Source organism: Zosterops lateralis (genome assembly GCF_965231275.1).
Source record: "Zosterops lateralis genome assembly, chromosome: 8".
Taxonomy (NCBI): Eukaryota; Metazoa; Chordata; class Aves; order Passeriformes; family Zosteropidae; genus Zosterops; species Zosterops lateralis.
The window spans coordinates 12,827,898-12,854,220 of record NC_139768.1 but is presented as its reverse complement, the minus strand read 5'-3'; the positions used below and the strand labels follow the sequence as shown (position 1 = coordinate 12,854,220).

General features: G+C 38.3%; 1 protein-coding gene across 5 annotated transcripts in view; it reads right to left on the bottom strand.

The window, feature by feature from the left end:
* The window catches only part of IDE (insulin degrading enzyme), a 53,961-nt gene extending 29,420 nt beyond the window's left edge, over nucleotides 1-24,541 (bottom strand). Inside the window, exons 1-11 of one of the 5 annotated variants that reach the window (XM_083866509.1) lie at nucleotides 24,435-24,541; nucleotides 15,586-15,770; nucleotides 14,040-14,247; nucleotides 13,062-13,231; nucleotides 10,825-10,947; nucleotides 9,297-9,409; nucleotides 8,720-8,882; nucleotides 8,020-8,112; nucleotides 7,388-7,479; nucleotides 5,747-5,827; nucleotides 3,658-3,761 (exon numbers count right to left, since the gene is read on the bottom strand). In XM_083866509.1, coding sequence (XP_083722635.1) covers nucleotides 3,658-3,761; nucleotides 5,747-5,827; nucleotides 7,388-7,479; nucleotides 8,020-8,112; nucleotides 8,720-8,882; nucleotides 9,297-9,409; nucleotides 10,825-10,947; nucleotides 13,062-13,231; nucleotides 14,040-14,247; nucleotides 15,586-15,745 — 1,307 coding nt within the window. In that variant the 5' untranslated portion in view covers nucleotides 15,746-15,770; nucleotides 24,435-24,541. Of the gene's footprint in view, nucleotides 1-3,657; nucleotides 3,762-5,746; nucleotides 5,828-7,387; nucleotides 7,480-8,019; nucleotides 8,113-8,719; nucleotides 8,883-9,296; nucleotides 9,410-10,824; nucleotides 10,948-13,061; nucleotides 13,232-14,039; nucleotides 14,248-15,585; nucleotides 15,771-22,244; nucleotides 22,311-22,806; nucleotides 22,917-23,032; nucleotides 23,134-24,135; nucleotides 24,234-24,434 lie in introns of those variants that run through there. The other 4 variants (XM_083866506.1, XM_083866508.1, XM_083866507.1 and 1 more) reach the window with 4 other exon arrangements.
* Between the last annotated feature and the right edge of the window lie 1,782 nt (nucleotides 24,542-26,323).

The window sequence follows — 26,323 nt, the reverse complement described above, 5'->3', positions numbered from 1 at the left end:
AGTTTGAACAAGTAAAAATGAGACTTAAATTTTAAAAAGTTTCTCTCTCAGGGAAATTAAGGCACTAAATGCAACAAGTAGTGTGCGGGGGTGGGAGGGGAATATGAACACTTTCTGTTATGGCTCAATCAAATGGAAGCACATGCATACCTCCTACCATCTGTGAGTATGAATTTTTTTTCATGCTTTTTAAACTCAAAAGTTTGTTAAGAAAATAATAATTGAAAAACTATACTTATGAAAGAGACAATGAATGCAGTTACTAAAATACAGCTATGCCAAGAGTCCTTAGTATAGGTGAATGAAAAAGAAATTATAAACAAAACCACAATACAAAGAAAAAATTCAAATCAATGCCAACTAAAGCACCTCAAGACAGAATGTATGCAAGACATAAAATGAAAAAAAAAATCAATAAAAACAAGAAAACAATGCCAAACAACAGCCAAAGTTAGGATGTGGCACAAAATTCTTTGATGAAAAGGGGGAACAGAAAGGTAAATATGAGCATACGTATCACATGAGCATACACAGTAAATGGTGGACAACCAAACAACACAGATATTTAAAGCCAATGTGCAAAGGTTTTTTTATTAGTATATAAAATTGCTCAAGAAAAGACAAAAGGGAGCAGGCTACTGAATTGGTAATTCATTAAATTCACGTAGGTACAGATGCAATTTTAAAAAAATGTAACACAAAGGGACCCTTTTATTAACATCTGTAATCTCAAATCATTCTTTCAAGAGAGCCCACTAAAAATAAAATCCACAGTGGCTTTCTTGAATCTTTGTAATGTACCATGAAATCACTCTGAGTAATACTTCAGTTTCCCCTTCCCAAGAAAATGTATCCTGCCAACAATTTAAAATGAAAGATACTATAAATTATATTCCCTGTTATATTATACTATACTTTGATGGATCTTAGTTAAGTAAAAGATTTTTTTAAATTGCAGTTCATTTCATTCTACTTATTTCACAGGATAAATGCTTAAAATGTATCTAAAAGGAATCTAGTACTATACACAAGTATTTTCTTTCAGTCAAATGGAAGTAGGAAAGTGTGATTAGCTCAGGTCTTTAACCATCTGATGCGAAATTGACTTATACTTTTAAATCTAAGAAAAAAGAAATTGACTTATACTTTTAAATCTAAGAAAAATCAGATTCCAGTATTATTACAGAAAGTATATGGAAGCATAACCATGACTTTTTAGTCTAAACTGAAAAAAAGGCATCATCTAGGGCAGTAGGAAAAAGCTACATGACATCTGGGAACCCTAAATTCGGGTTGATGTTTTGCATTTATTTTTGTAAGTTATACTTTTTGAGAATACAAACAGTCAGAACGTGGAGAGAACTAAGATGTACAGTTGTTGTGGCAAATACAAACACTGTCTTAGTCCACACGTAATAAGCAATACAGTTCCCATTATTCTGCTCCAAACTCAAAGCATGCCTGCTGCTACATCACTACAGACCTCCTGCAGGCCTCATTCCACCCATGTTAGAATAGCACTGCTTTGCTGAATTTGGCTGCTAGAGCTGCATTTAATCAGCCTCTGGACAGTCTCTAGTTCCTGTGTATTAACATTTAAGCCTTAGTGGGACAGCTGTCAGCATAGCTATGGGCACTTAAACTTCAGAGAAGTAACCCGCTTGTATTTATTATCTTGAAGCCCTACTAAAATGCCTGCAACAAAGACAACATATCATTTCTTTAACAGTTAACTGAAGAGGCCATAAAACCAGGTTTATTCCAGTTCTGAAAGTAATTTTTTTCTCCCGATATTTAGCATCTTTTTAATACAAAATTTTAAAATGGCACATTTCTTCATCTATTAAATGACATCTCTTTCTTAAGTCACGTAAAGAGATAATAAAATTAGTCCTGAAGGAACATTAAACATAACATCCAAAAAGCACCAGCTAGAAGAAAGCAAGATGAAACACATGACATTTAAAGCCTATAATTATAGAGACCCACAGAGGTTACTAATGACCAATTCTGAAACATCTATCTCCACTATCTGAAGGCTCAAACTATTATTAGTTGCTTAATATAATGAAGTTAATCTTCAGTTCATGTCTGTTTTAGACATATTCCATCTTGCAAAAAAAAAAAAAATCTAGTTTTTATTTCAAATTAATCCCCAATTACCAACTGTGGAGAAAATGTCCATTTACCAGAAGTCACTTTGTCAAATGAGAAAAGACTGATGCAACCCTTCAAAACTACTATATGAAGACATATACCTTAGAAAGCTATTGTCTTCTTTGATTACTCATGTTTCAAGCATGCTACACCTAAATTCTGTATCTTTTTAGAATTACTTTTTCCTCTTTAATTAAATTCTTGCTCATCTTGCTCTTTTCTTGTCCCACCCCCTTTATTCCAGCAAGGGACAAAGAGGAATGCAGAATTGCAAAGTGCAGATGTGAGCCTACATTACAAAAGAACATTGTGAAATAAATGTTTTCTATGTAACTGAAAAAAACACACCACCTTCTTCTAAAAACCATCACCACTTTCTTATGCTTCTGGCCACATTCTATAGGCTTGAACTTTCTCCCTCTACCAGTACTCTCTAATTTTTGAACTGGGTTCATTATGGCTGTCTTATGCTGAAGTACTGACAGCTGGAAAAAATGTCAGAAGACTGGCACAGCCAGCAACAGGAGCAACACAGAAAAGTGGTGAGTGGTCTGTAGCATCCAAGAGCACTTGACAAGATAAAGAATCTATGCTTGTATGTACCTGCATTCATTTCCTCTAGCAATTTTTCAATGCTTGAGTAAGAAGATGCATTGGAAGTTCTCTGGGTAGTAACAAAGACCCAATTTACATTATGAATCAGGTAATATTGACTGTTTTCTTGCAATGCTAAGAGCTATGCCTCAAAGCTATGTGCAGCTCTAATAAACATCAGATCTCATTGACACCTGCAGCTTCTTTACTAAATCACATCAGCTCAGGTTTACTTATTGCTTGTAAGCAACTCTAAAACCAGTTAAAAGTTCACATTCACGTGGAATGTGGTTAAGCTTGCCTTCTACAGAGAGCAAGTAATTACACATTCTAAAAACAATGCTTATATGTTAGAAGTATCAAATTTAAGAACTTGGGTGGTAGAGTAACATGAAAATACATTCAAAATATAGAAGTATTAAATATTTTAGGAAAGAGAACTGGAGATTTTCATTAAAGTATTGTTTGTTCAAAATATGATCTCTTGACATAGTCAAGCTTCAGTCGAAGCATCCCACACACATTACACACAGATGCACACCCACATACCAAGATATAGGCCCTTCTTTAAAGGGCATTAATTACTATGGCAACTACTGTTACTGATAAAGGCAACTCCATTTATTGTATCCTTACTTGCATATCACTGGAAACACCAGGACCCCATGACATTTGCAAACACAGTTCATAATTCAAGTTTACCTGACTTTATCCAATAATTGTTTGAGATACATGAACCTTTGGAAATAAATTAGCATATATCTAAGACCTTCTCATACTAAGAAGCATAGTGAAGATTTTTCAATCACATTTACTCTGGAGCTGCAAGAGACATCTAAGATTTTGTGTTTCCATTAGTTCATCTGCTTTCTTATAATGTTTGTGTTAAAATACAGTTTAACTTACCGAACGTTTTCTGGTCTCAGTTTATCCAGTACCATCTCTATTAAATCAGGCCTGAATTCTTCAAGCAAATATTCAGCAGCTAATACTTCTTCTATAGGATAATACTAAAAAACAAAGCCAAGAATGAAGATGTAGATGAATTAAACAAAACTAAGCATGAAAAAGCTATGGTTCAGTAGAGGAAACAAAAGCAAACACTTCTGGTCACTAAATCTGTATTACCTTGGTAGTTTCAAATTAGGAGTGTGTAGGATGCTTTAAAATCTCTCTCAAAACTAAACAAGAGGGAGTAGCATTCTAACTGTGTCATCATGTTTTTCAAGTATTAGGCAATTTTACATACTGTATATTTACCATTCTTCTCTCAAAATATTTTATGTCTCAATATAAAAGTCACCCACCTTTAAATGGTATTTTGATTAAAGTAAAAATAACATGGTAAATGCTGACCCCTGCAGGATATTTCTGAAGATAAAAGAATACCAAATACTAGAGTGCATTTGGGGAAAACAAAACATAAATAAGCAAAATAAAACAAAGAAACAAAAAAGCTAGGGTTTTTTAGACCTCTCTAATAATTCAATTCTTATTTACAATAAGTTAGAGGAAATTATATTTCAATATCTAAAAGCATAATAAAATTTTAAGCACTTTTAATGCTAACACGTTTTGTTTAGGGTCAAACTGAAAATCTCTTAAGGTACATGGCTACATTAGGAAAAAAAAGCTAAAACTCATCTGAAAATGATTAATATGGTTGACATGAAAACTTCCTTGATAAACACCTGTTTACCAAGGGAAAACTACCAGGTGACATAAGCACTGAGGACTTGCACTCTGCCATACAAGTGTATGTGTATTTTTTCAACCAGAATTATTACAAAATGGCTTTCTGAATTATCTACATTATACAAAAAAAATCACAGTGGAATGACTTCCAGAACAGAGAGTAAGTCACAAAAAGCATTTTGCAAAAGAGAAAGGACGGTGGGGGGTGGAGACCAAGGACAATGAACCAAATCTGTGTTATTAAAAATTCTAATGTGAATGCTAAAGATCCAGAATTTGATTCTCATTTAACTACTAGAGCAGAAAATTACCATTCATACTGCAAAGCAAAGCAAAAGAAAGACAGTTTAAAAAAAAATAGAGCCTTGATTCAATACCCTGCTCTTTGGAACACTGCTGGCAACTTCCTGGCCTGATTTTTGGACACAGCATTTGTAATCAGAAATGATCCAATAAATAGAAGCCACTGAAAGACTGTTAGAGATTTAAGTCATTTAACAGAAAAAAGTAAGAGACAGCCTGCCAAGCAGGAGCTCTTTAAATATCCATTTACATGCTTTCAGCCAAGTCTAATGCTTTTTAGCAAACAGAAAGAGAATTTGAAAATTAAGCATTATTTTAAACTTTACAGATTAAAGGTCTACAACCAGTAACAGTAATTCCTGAAAAGAAACCAAAAATTTCTCTGAATAGATGCAGACATTAGCTATGCAATAAAGAATTGCTGCAATGTATAAAAGCTGCATAATTTCACTAGACAAAAAAAATCTCAGCAATCCCCCCTAAATCTCTCATTAGCACGAAATGAGGGAAATTTTGCATTAAATAATTAAGACCAAGTAAAAGCTACATGAGTACCAATATGCAATCACATCAGTATAGTCAAGCATTTGTAATTTGCAATCTTAATACAAACATTTCTGCTTACTGCAGTATTTCAACACTGTGAACTAAGGAACATATTGTTTATGATAAAATATTATTTGTCTAGTATTTCCCTAGAGAACACTTAGCTACCAGACAAACACAATGGCAAGGTACATATGTCCTAAGAAACACTGAAAGAGATCAAATAGCACCTCCAGTTACCATACAATCAGTTCTATCAAGTACAAAAGCATAAAATGGTAGAGTGAACAGAATGTAACTTACTGACTGCCAAAACTAAGGCCTATGCAGTGTACAAAAAGTGCAAAGGAGCTTCACATATGCCTGTATTTATTAACTGGATAATCAAACACACTGTTAAAATATTATTAGAAAAAACAACAACCAAACAAAAACAACCCCCTCCACTTACATGCAACATTCCTCCAAGCTTTGATGTGTAACCTCGTGGTCGCTCCTTATCTTTAAATCTGAATGCCACAGCATTTAGATCCTATAAAACAATGTATCAATGATTAAAGAGCATAAATGAAAGCCTATTTTAAGAATAATTACTGGCTACTTAATTCCTTTCTATAATGAAAGAAAAGGAAGTACTTTTGTTGTATCCACTTTATAGCAGAGAAGTATCTAACATAAGTTTTCAGTAATATTCAAGTTGCATCAAACTCACAAGCAATTTGTGATAGTCTCGTAATGTGAAGTGTTATACAAGTCTTATAAGTCGTTTTCACACAGCCTCATCACTCATACATTCAAATTTCCTGCTAATTTGGAAACACACCAACTCTGATCCAACCAGTACACAGTGTTCCAGTGCAATGCTTGTCATATGTTAACGAACTGAAGCCTCTCTCTCTTCCTTTTCCCTTCCTTTTGTTCAGTCAGCCAAGAGTAAGTTTAGAGACAGAAAAAGTGTGTTTCTTTTTGCTGTCTCAGCCACAGAAATAAAACACATCATTCTTAGGATACAATGGCAAGGGTGAATTAAAGAGATCTGACTTTTAAGGCAGTGAAAAGGACAGTCCATCCTTCCATGAAACCATGCAGACTGATTAACCCAACAATTCAGCTGAAAGTAAACTCAGAAAGGTTCTTTTCCTACTCGTTTGCCAGCTCTCTGACTCACCCCACAGTCTCAGGAGTGCTGGGGCTGAGAGGAGAGGAGCAAGGGAAAGGCACCAGGGTGAGACAGATGGAATTACCTTTTCCAAACCCTGTATTTGCTTACTCTGACAGGGAAACGAATTCATTGGGACTTTTAGCAGAGGATAACAAGACCTTAGACTCCTTTCAGAGGTATACAGTGTCAAAGTGTATGAGACAAGGCTAACTCAGCTGCAGAATTTCTACTTTCAGAAATACTCAACAGTCTGGATCAAAGAAAGCTGAGATAGGAAAAGAAATCTTTACCCCAAGCATATGTACTGAACCAATGAGACTATACATAAAACTGGGTTTGCTTAACACTGACACTGAGAAGAGCAATGCTATCTAATAGGACACTTTACATTTTTGCTCTTGTGTATACAGAACTATCCAGGCTTGTAAGAAGCATGAACAGTTCAGCAAAGACTGATATGCACTGCCAAAGTACTTCATGGAAAGCCTTTAGTTGACTTTTAAAAGATGAGGGTAACAAACAATGTCCTATTGCCTCTACAATCTCAACTATACAATTTAACACATGAAAGAAGGAAGGGGTAGAATAGCAACCATTTCAATTTCCAGTTCAATGTTGCTCCTCACAGTAAATGTTTCCCCCTTTTTCAGTGAAGACTAAGCAAAGTTACGTAAAATCCTTGTGGACAGAGCATGATCCCTCTTCCTTCACCTCCATTATGCTATTTTAACTCCCAGCTCTACAAGAGCATTTTCCACTAAATGTACTTGTCATTTGTGTCATGTTACATTCTAAAAATTAATGAATTTAATTACCATGTGATTATTAAATGCTAGTTACAAAGTCAAATAATCTAATAATAAAAAAATAATAAAAGTTTGTAAAAAGAAAAGAGCTGCTGATGCCACCACATGTTACAGCCCCAATTACCTTGCACTCTTGGAAAACCCATTCTTGAGGTCCTTCTATACGTAGCTTTTGAATATACTGAAACATGTGCAAAATAATGTCTTCAACATGCACTGAAAAGAAAAAAATACTTAATAATTCACTCAGTTTTGCACAAAAAAGAAATGTAATGAACACAAATATGATTTTTTTAAATTATACTTTGATACATCAAGATCTTTAATCTGTGGATCTGCAATCCCACCAACAAAGTTAAATTTTCCTTTCTCAGACATGAATTTAAGGTAAATGTTCATGTCCCCAGCTAATTCCAAGAACTGCACTGAACACGTCTTTATATAAAAGTACTGATTTACAATATAATTTAACTCGGGTCTAAATAGTATTAATAAATAGCACAGAAAGGCATTAACAGCTCTTCTTTTAAAGAAGTTTATTTAAGGTATTCAACTAACTAATTTAATATAACCTTAAATAAGTTGATTTTGTTAGGTGAAGTGTGTTAGCATACTTAGAGGAACTAAACACAGAATAATAACAAGTTAATTAAAATAAACTGGCTTTCAAGCTATAGTAAGAATTAGTCTCTTTAGATACAAACACAAAACCATCACATCAACAATAACACAGAATACAGACGGTGCTTCACTTACAAAGCCCTTCTTCTGTCAAGTCCACGTTAATGATGAAAAACATGAAACCTCTAGCACCTTCCTTCTGGCCTCCGACAAGAGTATTTACCCATCCTATGTCATTAAAAAGAAACTATATTACATAAACAAATCTATAACAATTTATACAACTTTTTGCATGCTTCAGCAACATAATTTTTTAAAAACCCATTTTGATTCATTTACGTGTTTTCCTTTACTTCCTTAATGCAACAGTGCAAGTTAAACATAACACAAGTCAGACCTCTCTGATTTCGTACTCAGATATGGATCTATCTGATTTTGTACTCAGGATCATTTGATTACTGGATAATTTACTTCTGTTTGGAACAGAATGATATAAAGTAAAATAGCAAAATGTCCACCATTGTAATCTTCCAGACATTAAGGGACCTGACAGTAATCTCAAAGTTAGTGACAAGATAATTGTGCTGAAGTTCTTTTAACTCTCTAAAGAAGGCACATAAAGTGGAGTCCACGAAATAATAGCCTCAGCAGCCTGAGTGACTGTTACCTATTTATTCCTACCTGCTGCAGAAACAAAAATAAAGCACAACATGACTTATTACTCAAATAGATGAAGGCTTTAACATATAGAGGTCTGTTTTAAGTGAAACGTAACTAAACTTTAAAATACTGTGCAATCAAATATTTTTCAATTCTCTATCCTCAAAGGACTTACCTTTGGCCTTAAGCTCTGATAGAAGACTCCCTGGGCCTTCATGCCCAATCAGATGGCCAAGGTAATGGCCAGGGTTTGATTTATAGTATTTCTGAAGGTCTGGTATAGGAAATGTGACATAAAGATTTCTAATGTCCTTAATGGGTACCACTTTGTAAAGTTGCTGAGGGGAAAAATAAACAAGGAAACCCATAAACAAAGGGAAACTCATTTACTTTATTCATATCAGCAGCATGTATCATGTTCCCTTTACACACACACACACATTACAAACACATCTCCCAAATCTCCAAAGTATCTAAAACTTAGGTCAACACTTCAGCCATTCATGATACAAACAAGGAAAATTAATTATCTCACAGTTGCTTATAGCTGGAACCAAATGTCCAACCTCTTACTATAAACTATACAAAACTATACTCAGCATGTAAAAGTGAGTAGGGAAAACAGTAAAGAAATATGGAACTTAACAGGGACATTGATAAAAGAGTAGTGAAGTGCACAGTGTATTACTGAAACATAAAAAAATAACATTTAAAATATACACTCTGGATGGAAGACATATCTCTATACACACCCGGAGATGCTCTTCTTGGAAAGGATGTTCAGGAAACTCTGGTATAGGGACATTTTTATTCTCTACTTCTGAAAATAACTTTACCACTAAGCAAGTCAGCTCATCCAAGGATTCTAGAATAAAGAAACATTAGGAAAAACACAGTCATTGTATAAGGATTCTGACAATTTTTTTTCTTTAATATTGTTTGGAAGAGTCATGAATTATACAGAAAAATAGCTTTAATGGTGTTAGGAGTTTTAATTTCAGACAAAAAAAAATCATATTTAAATTTTGAACTGTAACATGCTAGAAGCACCATGCTTATTGAAGGAAGGCTTCAATCATGATTGAAATAAATCCTGTAACTGAAAACATATCTTTATGTTTTACAGATTAAACTAAGCTAGAACTGAAAGATACATCAGATACTGAACACTTATAAAAATAAACACTTCACAAGAAGTTCAAGGGATACAGAATTACAGCTGCAAATTTTCTAGAGTGAAAGCAGCTTTGCCAAAACTTGAACTTTCTTTAGTCTCAGCTCATGTCCAGTACTTCAGGTACACTGTGAGCCAAGTCTATCCTTAGCGCCCAAAACACGCATACCTGTGACCTGTTCAAGCACTTCTAATTTTACATCCATTCTAATTTCAGTCTGGGACTGCAGTACTTTGCAAGAATGAGAGAAGACCTTTTGCAGAAAGAATACAACGATGTGCATTAACCTAAACTGACCTAGACCATTTCTGTTCGACTTCTGCCTTCAAAGTTACCTTCTGCCTCAAGAAATGCATTTTGGAGCATTCTCAAAGTGAGCATAAGGTAAGATAACTGTCAGATTCATAACTGTCAGATTCTTCTGGCAGTTTTTTAGTGAAAGACTTCCAAGGGTGGGCATTGAAAGAAACAAAACATCAGTTTCTTGGATGTCTCAAAGTACAATCTTAATCCTTGAAAGATTTCTAAAAGCAGTTAACCTTGTTATCAAAACAATTCCTGTTAGATTGAGAAAGTAGAATCTTTTCGGCCCAATATATGCATGCTCCTACACTACACTAACAGAACTGTGCAGGGGAAGAAAACTAACAAAACAGTGTAAACCAAGAGGGTTCACTATATTAAAATTTTGTGAACTGCATGTTATTCTATTAAAAAAAACCACCAGTTTTTATGTGTATCAGCAAAATAAACATTCATTTAATCTTGCAGGGACAGTTCTCTTTAGTACAGATTTACAGTTGCCAAGGTGACTCTGAAAAAGTTTCCATGTACAATTCCTCAGTGCAGTTGCTTTTGATGAGATAAAAAGCATTTTCCTCCATTTGTACTCACCATCTGAGCATTACTGTGAAGCACCATACAAATACCAGTCTGTCAGTGCATTTTCAAAAAGCAAATAGTTTTCAACACACCGTTATTAAGCTTTTGGCAAACCTATGTAAAATATCACCTCAGCTGTTGAAGGTTCTAAGCAGTTGGAACCTCTAATTTTTTGTTTCAAGTATATACATAAAGTCTTACCCAACCAACAGAACAAACTCACCTCTTCCTAAGACACAAATAGCCATTAAATTTGATGAATAGTAAGTAGAATGGAACTTCAGTAGCTCTTGCCTTACATCTATTCCTTCTTGGGTTGGTCTAGTTTCCAGAGTGAATTTGTTCCCTGTAACATAAAAACAATTAATAATATTTGATGTTTAATAATATTTAATGTTTATGAACTTAGAGATCAAAAAGAAATAAATAAACTTATCAGTCTAGTTTCCTTTGGATGGATAGTAATTTTAAAAATAATCAACATGCACAATAAGAAAACTGGATCAATACTGTCTTAAGCTTTAAATATTTTGTTCATATTCCTCACCAATTGCAGACAAATTAAATGGTGAAGTTCCAGACAACCTACTCTGTTTATTCCCACAGCATCAGTGGACAAGATAAAATAAAATAACATAGTTAAAGCTTCAGTCAGTAACTGTGCTGTTACAGTACTGGAGGAAATCAGGAAGCAGCAGTCAGAAGACACCTCACAGATGTGGAAAATGGACACTAGCCAGTGCAGAAGTGCCTGGAAAATTACTTGACACTGACGGTAATGATGGAGAAGAATCACCATCACAAGCATTAATTCTGGGAGATAAGTGAATGGTATCTGGGAAAAAATGCACACCCTTAAAAAGAAACCTGGAAGGTGCATTTCTTTCTATGGACAGACAAGGAATAATAAGTTTGCTGACCAAACAGGGTGCACAGCAATGAGGAGTGACCTGAAGCACCAAATGGAATAATTCCCATACTCTGCTGGATTAACAACATCTCAGCTGACCAAAAGGAAACAGTTTAGGATGCCAAATGCATCAGTTGTCATCTCTTTGGGCAAATAAAAACCATCAAAGCTGAGCTCTACTTCTGGGAAGTCATACCTACTGAAAGGCTGTGTGCTGTAATTTAATTTCAGAATCAGAACCTAATCTAAGGAGAAAGGAATATGACTATTACTGTTGAATTTGAGCATATTTTGGGTATTCTCCCCAAGAAAAGATGTCACTTGTGTGAGCTAAACATTCCTAAACTGTACCAAACTATTTCTGCAATTTCCACTTATGTTTTCTGGGTGCTAATTAAAAATTAATTAATGTCTTCAGTAACAGAGATTACAGAATGTTCTTTGAACACCTGCCTACTAATTCACAGCTTTCAAAGCATTATTTTAAAATTTACCTGTTTGGAGAATGGAGTTACAGTTTCACTTTTACAGACAGCCAGTCTTTACAGGTCAACAGAGCAATACCTGCTCTTGTGGCAGGTGGATAGCAGACCCATAAATATGCTCTCCATCAACAGATGTAAAGGCACATCCTGTCTTTTTAGAGACAGAGGAAGAAACCACTGCCTTAAAGCCCATTATCTGCTCTCCCATCATCCTACTGTACCCAGCATTTGAGTCAATTATTCATAAAGCAAACTGACCCATCCACAAAACACATTTTTGAGCACATTATACTCAATGATTAAACAGTGTAGTCCTGTTACTTTAGAGGTTTCAAAAAGAAATTCATGTAGAAAATAATGCCTATCAAAAAAACCACCCAACATTAAAACTTCTACCAAAGCATCAAACATTTGTGGTTTTGTCCAGAACTATGGTATCTTAATGCTTTTTGAATTGAGGTTTTGTGGTGGTTATTTTAAATTGTTACTAAGCATTCTGTGAATACTTTAGCCTGAACAAAAAACAAAAACACAGCCATAGGATTGGGATTTGTCCAAGATCATTTTGTCTACCTGTCTCCTACTGTTGGTGCTCTAGGGTTCAGATTTTGTTTCTATATTCCTACTCAGTAATTTTCACAGTATTTGGCTGATCTTTCTGATACGACCTAGTCACTGTCATCTAGTCAAAATGCAGTATTAAATAACAAAAAGCACTGTGGCTAACAACAATTTAAACACAATTAGTTCACTTTGTTATACACAAAGACTTAACAGAACCAAATTACGACAAATCCGGTAACTGGAAAACAGCACTCACTGCAGTAATTATCAGAATGTAAGAGTTGCTTCATTGTATTCAAAGTATTGGATCTCTCTTTTTCCTATGCTTTTTGTCTATCTCTGTTTAGTCTATGATGTGAAAAATGTGATAAAGCACCATAATAAACATGCATAGAGAGGAAAAAAAGAGAATTGTTATAGTCTGTCTTTAGCAATTTTATATAAACAATAATACCATGTATGTTATACAGAGCTCCACTGAATAATTATATTCTGACAAACCTGTTCCAAATTTACTGAAGGGATGGTTAGGGTTTCCAGTAGCCTTCTCCAATTGAAACAACCTCCAGGCATCATTCATCAGATTCTTCTCATGCTCAGAATCAACAGCATTCACCTCCCTATCTTTGCAGCTTTCATCAAACAGGGGGCACAGAAAAAACTGGGCAAATCTAAAGAGAAAATATTTAATTCAAGTAAAGAGTACTGTACATAAACTGTAACAGATGACTGTAAAGCTTAGTACCTCTTGAAAACAGCTGAATACATTATTTTTTAATGCAGAATTTATGAATTCTGTATGTTTTGATACTGATTTAGTATCCTTATTTCTCAATTTCTTTGTTTATAAATGCAGACAACGTGTTCATCATACAAAAGAATCCAGGACCTTACGTCACAATTCTCACAGTGAAAATTTCTCCTATTCTGAGGTTTAGCTGCAAGAGACTCTTAATTTCACCAATCAAATAAGTCTTGTCAGACATCCAGGGAGAAGCCAAAGAGAAAACTCACTCTACCTCACTGACTACACACCTTTCAATCTCTGTCCCCTCCCACAAAACACTAAGATTTCAACAAGTTCCCTCTACTAAGAGCATCCTTAAATATTTCTAGACTTCCCCCTTGTTTTGCTGTCAATAAGGATCCCATGGGAAGCACAGCATTTGATTGCACCATCCCAGTATTTGCACAATGTGTAAATTCATGATCATATTCTGTGCCCCACATTTCCAAAAATATTCAGTGTAAACACAACATTTAAACTTCAAAAGTTCTGTCTCGATGAAGAACTCTCCTAGATGAAAAAAGTCTAAGTAAGACTTTCAAACTGAAAAATATCTCGTTATCAATTTTAACAAAAGACAGTTTTTACCTTTTTTAATATCATAATGATAGAACTATCAAAAAGCTTTTAGACTTTTAAATTTAAGTAGAACCTCTGTAACAAAAATTTAAATACTAAAAAAATGTGTTTACCTGTCCAGTGCACCTTCTAGATGTTCATGTGACACATCAAAGTAATAGTTGGTATGTTCACCACTCGTGAAAGCATTTGAGCTCCCAGCATGCTCACTTAGAAACTGGCTGTACTCATTTTCTTTTGGATATTTCTTGGTTCCCAGGAACAACATATGCTCACAAAAATGACTAAGCCCAGCAATGTTGGGGGGATCAGACAAGGATCCTGCAAGAGGAAAAAAATTATGTAACCAGTCACAAAAACTAATACTAAAACATTAAGTCTTTTAAAGTACTCTGTATTACAGTATGTTGCTTCAGGCAATTACATCCAAACTTAATCTTTAAAGAAAAAAATTAAAATTAGTAACTGAACCAATTAGTATCTCAAACTGCCTCTCCAGATCAGCTTGCACTTCCTTATACAGATGATTTTCAATTGAAGTCCATGACTCATAATCTGTAAAGACCTGGCAAATCACACTGTTCTGAAATCTACACCTTGACTTTAATAAATGCTTTGTGTTAAGAGGCAGCAATTGCCAACCATAATTAAAGAGGTACTTATCCTATGGTTTATAGGATGCGTGATAACCTGCACTTGCCTGAACACAAGCAGCTATGGATGACCAGCTAGTAGGTGTGAAGACAAACAGATTAAAAGACAACAATGATTTGGAAGAATGGAGGACAAAGGCAGAAGCCTGAGTGGCAGTCCTGCCTCGGAGTGATGTGCAGTGGGAGAGAGAAAGGCAACAGATACATCTCCTCCAGCACAAGTGCAGAACTGGATGCTGCAGGTGGCTGTCACTGTCACAGGACCCAAACAAAACCACATTTGGGATGCTCTGAACTAGATAATGATCTGGGACAGCCATCCCCATAACAAATAAGGCCAGAAGTTTTTGAAGTCCCCCTATTACTTCTGCCCTAACACAAACAGCAGCAGAAGCTCTCAATTACAGACATGGCAAGAGGGTGTTTAGGTTATGCACACATGCATGGTACTTTCCAATCAACTGAAAAAATACACAAGCTTGAGGTATACCTCAGATAGAAGAAAAGGCTTCCATTATTCCAAAGAGTCAAAGTAATCGCCTTCCCCTCCTCTATTTGCCATAGTTCTGTTTGCACACATAAGCACCACTGAAGTCAGGGAGTGCCTCTCTAACTTCTCTAGCACTACAGCATTTTCTCACCTCTACACATCAACAACTCTGTATGAAAAAAAAAGAGTCTAACATGACAGATGGAGCTGTCTGAAATAATTGCACTTGCACCTGCCCCTCTTCTGCTTACAAAACATCTTTCATAACATGAAACTTAATGGTTAAAAGCAGTCTTTCGACTGACTGAGCTACACTTGAGTAAACACAAAGTACAGTAAGAGCATTTAGCTCTAGTAATTTTCAACTTGATGTGTCAATGAATTAAATAAACTATAAATTAAAATAAAAGGCAGGGCTGCCAACTGCATACCACTCCTGTCGTTTATTTGCATCAAGATACCAAAACCTGAAGCATTTTTATTAATGACATAATGAACACAACATGGATTGAATACCTATGTGGACATCAAGTGCTGCTGAGGACTTATCTGTGGTGGGGTCACTAATGAGAAGAGCTTTAATGCCATTTGCCAATTCCAGTCCACGATATTCTCGTTTATCCTCAGGTGATTTGATAATTTCATTTGTTATTCTCTTAATAGCTGGATTGTTCATCTTGTTGTTTGTCTCCTTCTGAAACCTTAAAGAAAATGGAAGAAATTTCTTATTATTTTCACTTAAGCCTTGTTAACGTTTTAATATTATGTTAGACAATACAGGGCAATACCAAGAGCTAGAAATTCTTTCAGGCGCAAAATTCACTGAACTTGCCTAAAATTCAGATCCTGAAAGATACTGCTGCTAAAACAAAAAGAAACACTGAAGATGAAGAAATACAATAAAGGTGTAGATCACTTAATCAATTGCTTCAATTATGATATTAACCGCAATTGAAACAACCCAAATTTAATGTCTGTCATTCCTTTATTCAATTATGATAAAAATTAAATAAAATGAAGCATATACTGCTATCTCAAGTATACTCTCAAACTTCAGGAAAGAATTTAATATATCTGAATTGCTGATTATATTACGAGTGTTGTAACTCTGATTGTCAAGTAAACAAAATTTTACTAACAGACCACTGGATTTGTACACTCAAGCAAGAAATGGTGAAACTGTTTGCAATAGTGCCATAAAAATACAGAGACTGCAGAACTGCCATGATAAACAGGAATAGATTGTCTCACATATTTAAACTTCTACCAGTAGTTTAACAGATGCTACAACAAACCCTTCTTCAAAGGTACAATTCTGAAATGCTAAGAAACTAAATGTTGATGATTCAGAATCTGAATGTCTCCAAGCAAAAGATACAAACAATATGAAGTAACTTCCTAAAATTGCAGTTCAATGCTTTTTAGAAGGAAACCCATAAACTAATAAAACATTGTTTTCTCACTATGAAATACTTTAAAAAACAAAAGTGCAGTCAAATGTATTCACTAAACAGTAGCTAAAATATTGAATTTAAATTTAAATGTGTACACTCTCATTTAAACTGGTCATTTATCCACTAGCTTACCCTGTGCTCAGGCTAATCCTGCTTGGAATATCTATGGGCTCTCTTCAACCAAAAAAATGCAGATACCATTGAAATATGAAGATTACTTGAAGCACCACAACATCTCTTTCTCTGCATCAACAGCACTGATACAAACCATGCTAACAATTAAAAGGTGCCTCCATGTTCAAAGTGCAGAGTTTTAAGAAACACTCTACTAAACTTAAGATACTGTGTAGAATTTTTGAAGTGAGAATAGATACTTTACATATATGAAAACCAGTAACTAAACTGTTCTCAATTGTTTTTCACTTGCACACAAGTTGGATTGACAAATCTAAGTATGTGGGAGAACAAGGATGTCCCTTAAGCTCCCGATTCCGTATCTGCTAAAGAACACCTATACCTTGGTTCTCAGCTAGAATATTCTATCTCAGTAAGATGTTAGTTGCTTGTCAGAAGACACATATATACTATAAACTACTCGAGTTGTGGGTTTTTTCTTTTTCATGTTATACAATTTCCTTGTCATCTGATATCTCCTTGTTATTTCTACACCACATCACTAAGCCACAGAACTTTACTGTTTGTTCAGATGACTCATCTTTCCAATGTGATTCATCAAATTACACAGCTATGAAACCTTATGAGATTTCAATTGATGTCTTGTGAAGCTGCACACCTCCACTTTATTATGATTCCCTACTTCGGCCTCCTTCAGAGGCTACTTCCAGCTTGGTAGTGAAATTCCAGTACAGGAAAAACCTACAATTTTCTAAAGGATGACATCAGTAATTAAGCCTTCAAACCAAGGACTGGAATCTGTATCTCCACCTTCACTGTTATTTCAATGGGCATTGGGAATACAACATCCTCTCACTTCAAATGGGTTTGCACGATTACCTATGATTGTTTTGCTGTGAAGTGAATCATAGTACCAGACAACTAAAATAAAGGCAAGGGCTGATCAACTACGCAATACTCCAGGAAGGCAAATACGTCAAAAGGACAAGACCAACACCTTCCTGCTTAATTACTGTTCCTCCTGCTGATAGGTTACTACAATACAGAAGTGAGAAGAAAAAAATTCATTTCAGAGACAACTTCTATACCATTACGTTTTCCTAAGGAGTAAACTGTCATACCCAATACTAAACATTCCTTCATATGACTGTTTTCTTGTGCAACTTTTAAGCAAGTGCAATTGCTTTATAAAAATACCACATTCCGTTCTTTCACACCAGAATCCTAAAACCCTATAAATCACTTTTTGACAATAGAACTGCTTTTAACCACAGGCAAAAAAAAAAAAAAAAAAAAAAACAAACAAAACAACAACAACAACAAAACAACCAAAAAAAAAAAAAAAAAAAAAAACCACCAGAAATCCTGTACTTATTTTTTGAGAAGTAGCTTAATTTCTAAACCCATGTTCAGAGGCTGTCCTAAAGTCCATGTGCTATAGCTACTTGCTGTACTGTCATTACAGTGAGCACTGGATGTTGCTGGTCAGTAGTGAAAACAACTCTTCCACAAAGGAGGTGTTGTATTTATTGCAGAGCTAATAGCTTAACAAAAACATTAAAAGAAATATTGCCATATTACTTTCACAAAACAGAAGCAATAGATAAATTTGATAAAGCCAAAACAGCAGGAACAATAAGAAGCATTACTGTGGCAGTGGAAATTCTTCCACTGGCTCAAGAATTACAGGTGGAAAGATGACAAAAGTAGAAAGAAAGAACAGGGATGTCTAAACTGAGAACAGTGTTCCTACTCAATGAATAGGACACATTCTTCCTCCTCATCAAAACTGCTTCATTTGTACAAGAAAAGTATCAGTTAAAACCAACACTGAATTTTCAATTACAGCACTTCTAGTGAAATTATATTCTACTCTTTGAGGTTTCATTTTTGTAATCATTTCCAGGCAGGCAGTCCCTTGAAACCAGCAAGGCTCTCTGGGGATGCCAGGTTTCACCTGCAAACAGAGTATTACAGAGTGGGATTAAGTGATATATGATTCTGCTTCACTATTTTAATCTCTCAGAGTTATTTTAGTGAAGTTACTTTAATTAAAAATTAGCCTGTGTAGTCAAATCTAAGTCCAGTGTTTGAACAATTAAAGGACCATATTTGAAAACCAATTAACAGAAACTCCTGAGGGTTGCTTCAATGCAAGAATGTGACTAGCTAATAAAAATATGACCCCCAAGGCACAAACTCCAAAGTGCTTTTTTTTGTCATGACAGTATGCACATACTGAAGTCAAGTGCTAGCAGACAGGTCTGCTCCAGATGAAAGGCAGGCTACCATCTCACCAGGTTTTGATGCTTGCTTTCTATCAGTTGCCTTAAAACTCACATTTGCTTAAAGTTTTTATATAACTAATTGCTTACCATTTACTGGGGTGAAGTGAAACCTGCACAGAGTGCGAACCTCTGTCCTGTCCTGCAAGGGAGCTACCACTGGTAATATGTTCTCTGTGTTGTTTACTAATCCATCTTGGTGTACAGGGAAGATTTCTCCAGATGCCAATACGTGGAGTGAAAGAAGTGCTGTGTGCTTTGGCAGGAGGCCCAGCGCTGCAGAACTTCCAGCCAGAGCTTTCTCACCTCTTACAAGGATGACAGCACCAAGCTGAGCTCTCTGGAGGAGTCATGAACTTCTTCAGTTGCAAGCTCATGGCTCTGCAACAACCAAGTAAATCTGCATTCTTGCACAGCTCTGCACCCCTCCTCTTTGCCTCTTGCACCTACTTCTGATTATCACAGCAGTAGAATTATGTTATCAGTAAAACAATCAAGAATCTACCTAATCTCTTAACGTTTCCATTCACTTGTATGTTATAATAAAAATGGGGGGGTGGGACAGGGGGTGTTAAGACTAAACTGTGGGCAGGAAAGTTAAATCAATTCAGGTGAACATTACCAAAAGGGATTCCTCAGGAGACTATCCATACTCTTTCAGGTTACACATTCATCAGTCATTCTTTTAGATACTTAGAGATTAAAATACCTCATGATTCAACATCCATATAGCATCAATCTTGTGTGAATTTGCTTGTCATGAAGCTAGAGAATGTATGAGATCTCAACACATTCCTGATGCTGATCTAAATAATTCTGATTGCATGCACAGGCAGACAGACTGCATAAGTAAACTGCTCAAAATGTTAACATGTTTTATCACTTTTAAACTCATCAGGAATTCAGCCTACTACTCCATACACAAAAGATCCAACTACAAAGCCCCACAATGATTTAATCAGTGCTCCCAAGTTATTAAGAACAACTAATCATGCCAAATCAGGCAAGTTTGAAGATGATGAATATTTATAAGGTTTTGTTCTGTAGTTCATTTTGAAGAAATTCTAAGGTCTCGCTACAATTAAAGCATTTTCAGAACCTCAGTCTGCAGCTTTTTGCCAAGTCTGTAATTGACTCAGAAAATTCCCTCCTAATGATGGTGGCCAGGGCAGATGCCTGCCATGCTCTTGTTTCCCAGAGTCCAGCTTCTGTAACTTCCAGATCACGGCAGTAAAACTTGGTGTGCCACTGGCTGCACTGCCAACGTGACAGCAGAAACCCTGGTGTGCAACCCCGGTGTACAGGAATTACCAGGAGCATTAATGAGACCACACCACGTGTGACCTTGGCAAAAACAAGGGCCCTGGTGGTTTCACACGTGAGATCAGGCCCCAGCTGAGTAACTGGCCTGAGAAGAACAATGATGTGCTGGCCAAATGAGATGGGATATACAATCAACACACCATAAACCTGATTCACTGCCCTAAATCTACAGTCCTTAACTTGACTACTCCAGAGTTTCCAAAGCACTGATTAAAAAGTCAAACAAAAAGCCAGGACCTTATACAATTTGATGTTACACAGAGCAATAAAGGATAAGGCTTTTTAATCTTTCAATACTTGAGCTTACTTTTCCTATGTCCTCAAAAATTGCCCCAACAATTCATCCACACACAACCTCCAAGATAAACAAGCTCTAACCACATTCACCAGAAATAAAACAATTAACCTTTCCCTAACAATTCTTTGCTTCAATATTTTACAGAATTCCAAAAGGGTTTTGAAGCTTTGATCATGTGGAAGACCTGGGGAAGGGGGGTTTAAGTAAAATTATTTGGTTTTAATATATAGATGTCACTAAAATATAGCATCTGTAAAATTTTCATCAATTTCTGGTATAGTAATTTGGCTTACAGCACTATCTTCAAATAGCATGTTAGGAACATGACTGATCAGACTAGTTTCTGTGCTATGTGACTAACTGCTTCAAAGCATATTTTACACATTTTCTTAAGAAATTTACTCATTCATTCAATTAATTGCTTTATTCATTGAATACTTGCAGACCAGTGGTTCTCATTCTCTCCTCCTCCTCCCTGATATTTTTTCTTCCATCACCCTACAGCTGCAGGGTTGCTTCACAACCCCAGGACACAACACAGGGGGAAATGTTAAACTGGATGCTACAGGAGAGACCTCTGTGCTTTATCCTGAGTTTTGATGTGTATTTCATAGATTTTATGTGCAAGTAGCACATCAGATTGCCCAAAACTCTTTGTAAAGCCAACTCACTTAATGCTTTATGCTACCATCTGTCTTATACCCTCAAAAAGAAAAACTTGTGAGGTTTGAATTTAAAAAAACCCAAAAAACAAGATGAGACTAAAAACTTTAGTTATACTGCATAACAACAAGAAATTCACAGAAAGATGAGAGAACTGGCAAGAAAATCTGATCTAGCAACAAAAACAGAACTTTAGAATTCTGAATCATTAAAAGCAGAGTAATCCCACATTCAAAGCAACTGTTTATCTAACACCAGAGCTTTGACATGAGCAACAAACCCGTAACAATGAGCAGTTGACAGGAGTCAGCGGTGTGCTTCAACAAATGAAGTCCTGGCTGTTCACCTATTCTGTAGTTTAGTCTTTACAATTTTGGACAATTCAGTCCTGGTTCTACTGTTAAAATTATAAATAAACTCTCAGCCCTACAGCATTCTTTCCCATATGGTCAGGCAAGCTATAGTTCTGACTCATCCTAAAAACAAGATGCAGAACGTAAGTTTTCAACAGAAAGCTGTAGTGAAGCAACTTTCAAACAACATCCATCAAAACTCACCTTATCATATATATGCAGTGCTATCTCATAAGAATATTTTAGCAACATATGGGTATCATAAAAGCTGAAAGCAAACATACTCACTGACAGATCATACATATACAAATACACAACCAGACACAAAACTAATTAAAGCAATTTCTCTAGACTTTTATTACAAACTTTTTGATTTCTATGCTGTTAAAAGAACAGACACCAAAGTTACTATAAAAGCATCTAATACAATCAAATAGTTATATCAAAAATATCAACCTCAGATGCCATTTCTCAAATGGCCTGACTGCATTTTTAGTAAATTACTTCTACAATAACCAGCAATGACCCCTATTGCTAGCAACCTAATACCTCCCAGTACAGTGAAACACTCGAGGTAATGAACTTCTTGTCCTTTCCCTCTTTCTTCTGGATCTAACAGGGGAGGGGAGTACTTCTGTGTTCATGTGCAAAATAAGTTACATACTTGACACTCCAACAAATTCCCAAAGGCACCGTTTCATCCACGGGATTAAACCACAGCCTTACACTGACTGAAGACAGAAAGGAGAAAGTGAACAAAAAAAAGCAGGCAAACATAGAATTCCCAATTAGAATAGACAATTTTAATGCTATACACCAGATGAAAAGGAGGTAAGCTGCAACTGAGAAATTATCTTGGCTACTTGACACAGAGATGAAGGTTAAAAATGATATGAAAAGAAAAAGTTCAAGCATGAACAAAATACAGAGATGGAAACAGGGAACACGTAAGTGAAAAAAAGATTCTTAGTTTTCACATCTTAAAAAAAAATCATCACATGCCTGCTCTCATTTCATTATCATTTATGCAAATCCTAATTCACAATTAAAATCAAACGGATGATTAAATCATGGTTGTAGGCAGTATGAAAACATACCAGGCCTACTCACATACGTTAAGTCAAGTCCAAATACTGCATATATTCACATGCATAAAGAGGAGTAATCCAGCAGGAGAAACTACAGCCTGAGAAAAGCATTGGCTCCGAATTTACACTGTGGATTACCTTTACAATTCTGAAGCATAAATAGCAATAATGAACAGTAGCAGAGCATCCGAATTTTGACACACGAGCGCCGACAGTATGAGTCATCATAACTCACTTTTTTCCCCCGGAAAGATGCTACTTTTGACGTCTCTAACTTGTGCAGTATTAAAAATAGGTTTGGCTACTAAGGTAACAGATACAGTGTCAATGAAAGAAAGAAAACAACTTAGCCTTTGTCCCTTACCCCACCTTCCTTCCCGGACAAACTTTGCCGAGTTGTTACGCAGTTTAAATTGCCTCTAAAAGCGAGTTACGCCAAACCTCCCGCCCGCTCCTCCCCTGACCGAGGTTAGCTGCGCTCTCCCCACTGGAGCTGGAGACACGGGTGACACAAACACTCAATAACTAACCCCGCACAATGCCACTGCCAGATAACTCCTCGGGAACCGAACAGGCCACTCCCATCAACTCTGGGTAAACGATAGCAGTCCCTTCTTAAAAGCTTTTAAACTTTTTTTTCTTTCTTTTTTTTTTTTTTTTTTTCATAATTATGCCTTAGGAAGACACGGCAAGTTAAGTAACACGACAATTCACGGAGGTTTTTTTTTGAGAGGGAAGGAGAACAACAAAGCAAGCCCCCGGGCGACGAAAGCCACACGGCTGATGACCAAGCCTGCTTTGTCAAAGGAGGTACAGCTGCAAACACCGGAGCGCGTCAGCCCGGACTCTCCGGGGCCGTAGTGCGGGACACAAGGCAGGGCTCAGGGCAGGACACACGGCAGGGCTCAGGGCAGGACACACGGCAGGGCTCAGGGCAGGACACAGGCAGGGCTCAGGGCAGGACACAGGCAGGGCTCAGGGCAGGGCTCAGGGCAGGACACAGGGCAGGGCTCAGGGCAGGGCTCAGGGCAGGACACAGGCAGGGCTCAGGGCAGGACACAGGCAGGGCTCAGGGCAGGACACAAGGCAGGGCTCAGGGCAGGACACAAGGCAGGGCTCAGGGCAGGACACAAGGCAGGGCTCAGGGCAGGACACAAGGCAGGGCTCAGGGCAGGACACAAGGCAGGGCACAAGGCAGGGCTCAGGCCTCCCCGGCAGACACGGCCCCATCTCGCCCCCCGCCTCCCGGAAGGCTCCGGCGCCAGCCCCGCTCGGCGGCCCGAGCTCCCCCGGCTCCCCGCCGGGCTCGGGGCAGGGCGGGCACTGCCCTGGACCCGCAAGGTGCCCCCGCCCGGCCGCGCCGCCGCCTCTTACACAACCCCGCGGGGCTCTCCGGCCTCAGGGCCCCGGGTCACCCTGCCCCGCGACCCGCGGCCCTGCCCCGGCCCCGCCGCGCTCGCACCGTACCCGAGAGAGCTGCGCCGCCGGCCCTGAGGAAAAGAGCGCGGGGCCGGGACGGCCCAGGGGCGCGTCCAGCCCGGCAGAGCCCGGCTGAGCACAGGGAACAGCCGCTGCCGCATATCCCTGGCGGCCCCGCCGCCAGCACCGGCCTTTCCCCGCCGCCGCCCGGCCCGGCCCGCTCAGCACGCGCCGCTCCCCGGCGCCATGTTCTCCGCCCGCCTCCCCCGCCGCACGGCCAACCCCTCCCGCCGCCCGCGGGGTCCCGTCCGCCCGCCCGCCGCGCCCGGGCCTGGCGGGACCCGTACCTGCGGGCGCCGGGAGTGCCGCCTCTGCCGCCGGGAGGGCCGGGGCCGCGGCTGGGGAGGGGGCCGGGGGCCTCTGGGAGGAGGCGGAGGCGGTGGAGGGGGTGGGTGTCTGGGCGGGGAGCCGGGGCGACACTGGCGGCGGCGGGGGGGCCGCGCCCGGCGGAGGGAGGCGGACGGGGCTGCGGCGCGAAGGGCGGCCCGGGCTGTGCCCGCCGAGGGACCGTGTGGCGGCCCGCCCGCTTCCTGCCGGCCGCCCGGCCGTGTCCGCCAGGACAAAAGGTAATTAGACTCCTCGTAATTTGAGCGCAGTGGGTGCAGCGCCGTCCTGAGAGGCAGAGATTTCGGGTGTCAGAGTCCTCGTCCCGCGGGGAGAGGTGACTCTGCAGCTCTCCCTCCTCGGGGCGCTCCCCATGGGGCCCGCGGGCCGCCGCTCACCTGCCGCGGAGCTCTGCCCCCGCCGCGCCGGGCGCAGCCCCGCAGGGTGGGTGTACCAGGTGTAACTGCTGGGTAAGGTTGAACTTCAGTTATAAAGCCGTATATTTGGGGTTCTAGGGCGATTTTATTTTTTTTTTCCTTGGTAAATTTTCTTACGGGAAAGTCGTGGATGTGGCTGGTTGCTTTAATTCCTTTTTAGGAAAAAAACAAACCCCCAAATTAAAAAAAAAAAAAAAAAAAAAAAAAAAAGACCCCCACACAACAACAGAAACCAAAGCAAACACACACACACACAAAACAAACAAAAAACCCTACAAGAAACAACCAATATGTTGTCCCCCCCAAAAAAAAAAAAAAAACAAATCACCAAAACAAACCCGCTGTTTGAAGGTCTGGTAATATGCTTTCTTCATGTGTATCTATTTTTCGTGTCTTATCTTTCACAGTTATGAAGGGGGAAAAAAAAGTAAGACAAAAACAATGTGCTACATTTAATGCCTGATTTTAGCTTCCCGACTGCTTGCCTTTTATAAGTGATGGAATATCTCACAGCTGGAAATCCACAGAACCCTCCTATCATAAAAAGGTAGAAAGACCTGGTAAGACGAGTTATCTAAGGTTAATTCTGTACTCAAAGATGGAATTGAAGAGGTATCAGAAGTAACTTTAAACTTTAGTCAGCTTTGGTTAAAATTACTGTAAAGAAGTGGCAGCATACTGCTTCGTATGGTCAGCAGAATCAACAGGGAATCAAGAAAATCTGTCAGGGAATTTGGGTAGATGTTCATCTCTGGTTTCCAGGGAGGTCTGTGCTGCTATAGAGATGCTTTTACCCCTACCTGAGCTCCCAGTTTAAAACATTTGTGCCTACATCAAGTACACCCACACTTCTGGCCTCAGTTTAGACACGGAACTCTTAACTCATCCTGGTTGGAGCAAGGCATTTGGTAGTTTTCACCTCAATCAACTGTTTGGATTTAGAAATGTGTGGGTGCCTAATTTTAACACAGTATCTTAACTCCTGTGAAAATGTCCTCATGGGATTCTTGTTTGAGGCAGTGTGGGTTTTTTCCAGTTCCTAGTACATGTAAAAGTGAAGACCAAGCTGGACAGAAAGAGGACAGGATAAATGGTGAGCAGTAAATCTGAATTCCACCCTGCTGCTGTTGCCAGTGCGTCAGAGAGGCTCATCCCATGGTGTCTGACAGAAGGACTGCCGGGTTATGCCCCTTCACAATCTGTCTCCTCCCCTTCAGGAGCAGCTGGGGGATTAAGAGGTTGTGAATTCGAGTCGTTCTGTTAAATTGAATGCACAGTAGAAATACTTCTGCCTTTGGTGTTAATACAGTTATCACGTAGGGGTGAATGCTATAGAATTATACAGTTTCAGGCAATTTACTCTTTCCTCGGGTCCCGACAGCGAGTTTGTTAGCCTAATGTAGTATATATTTAGC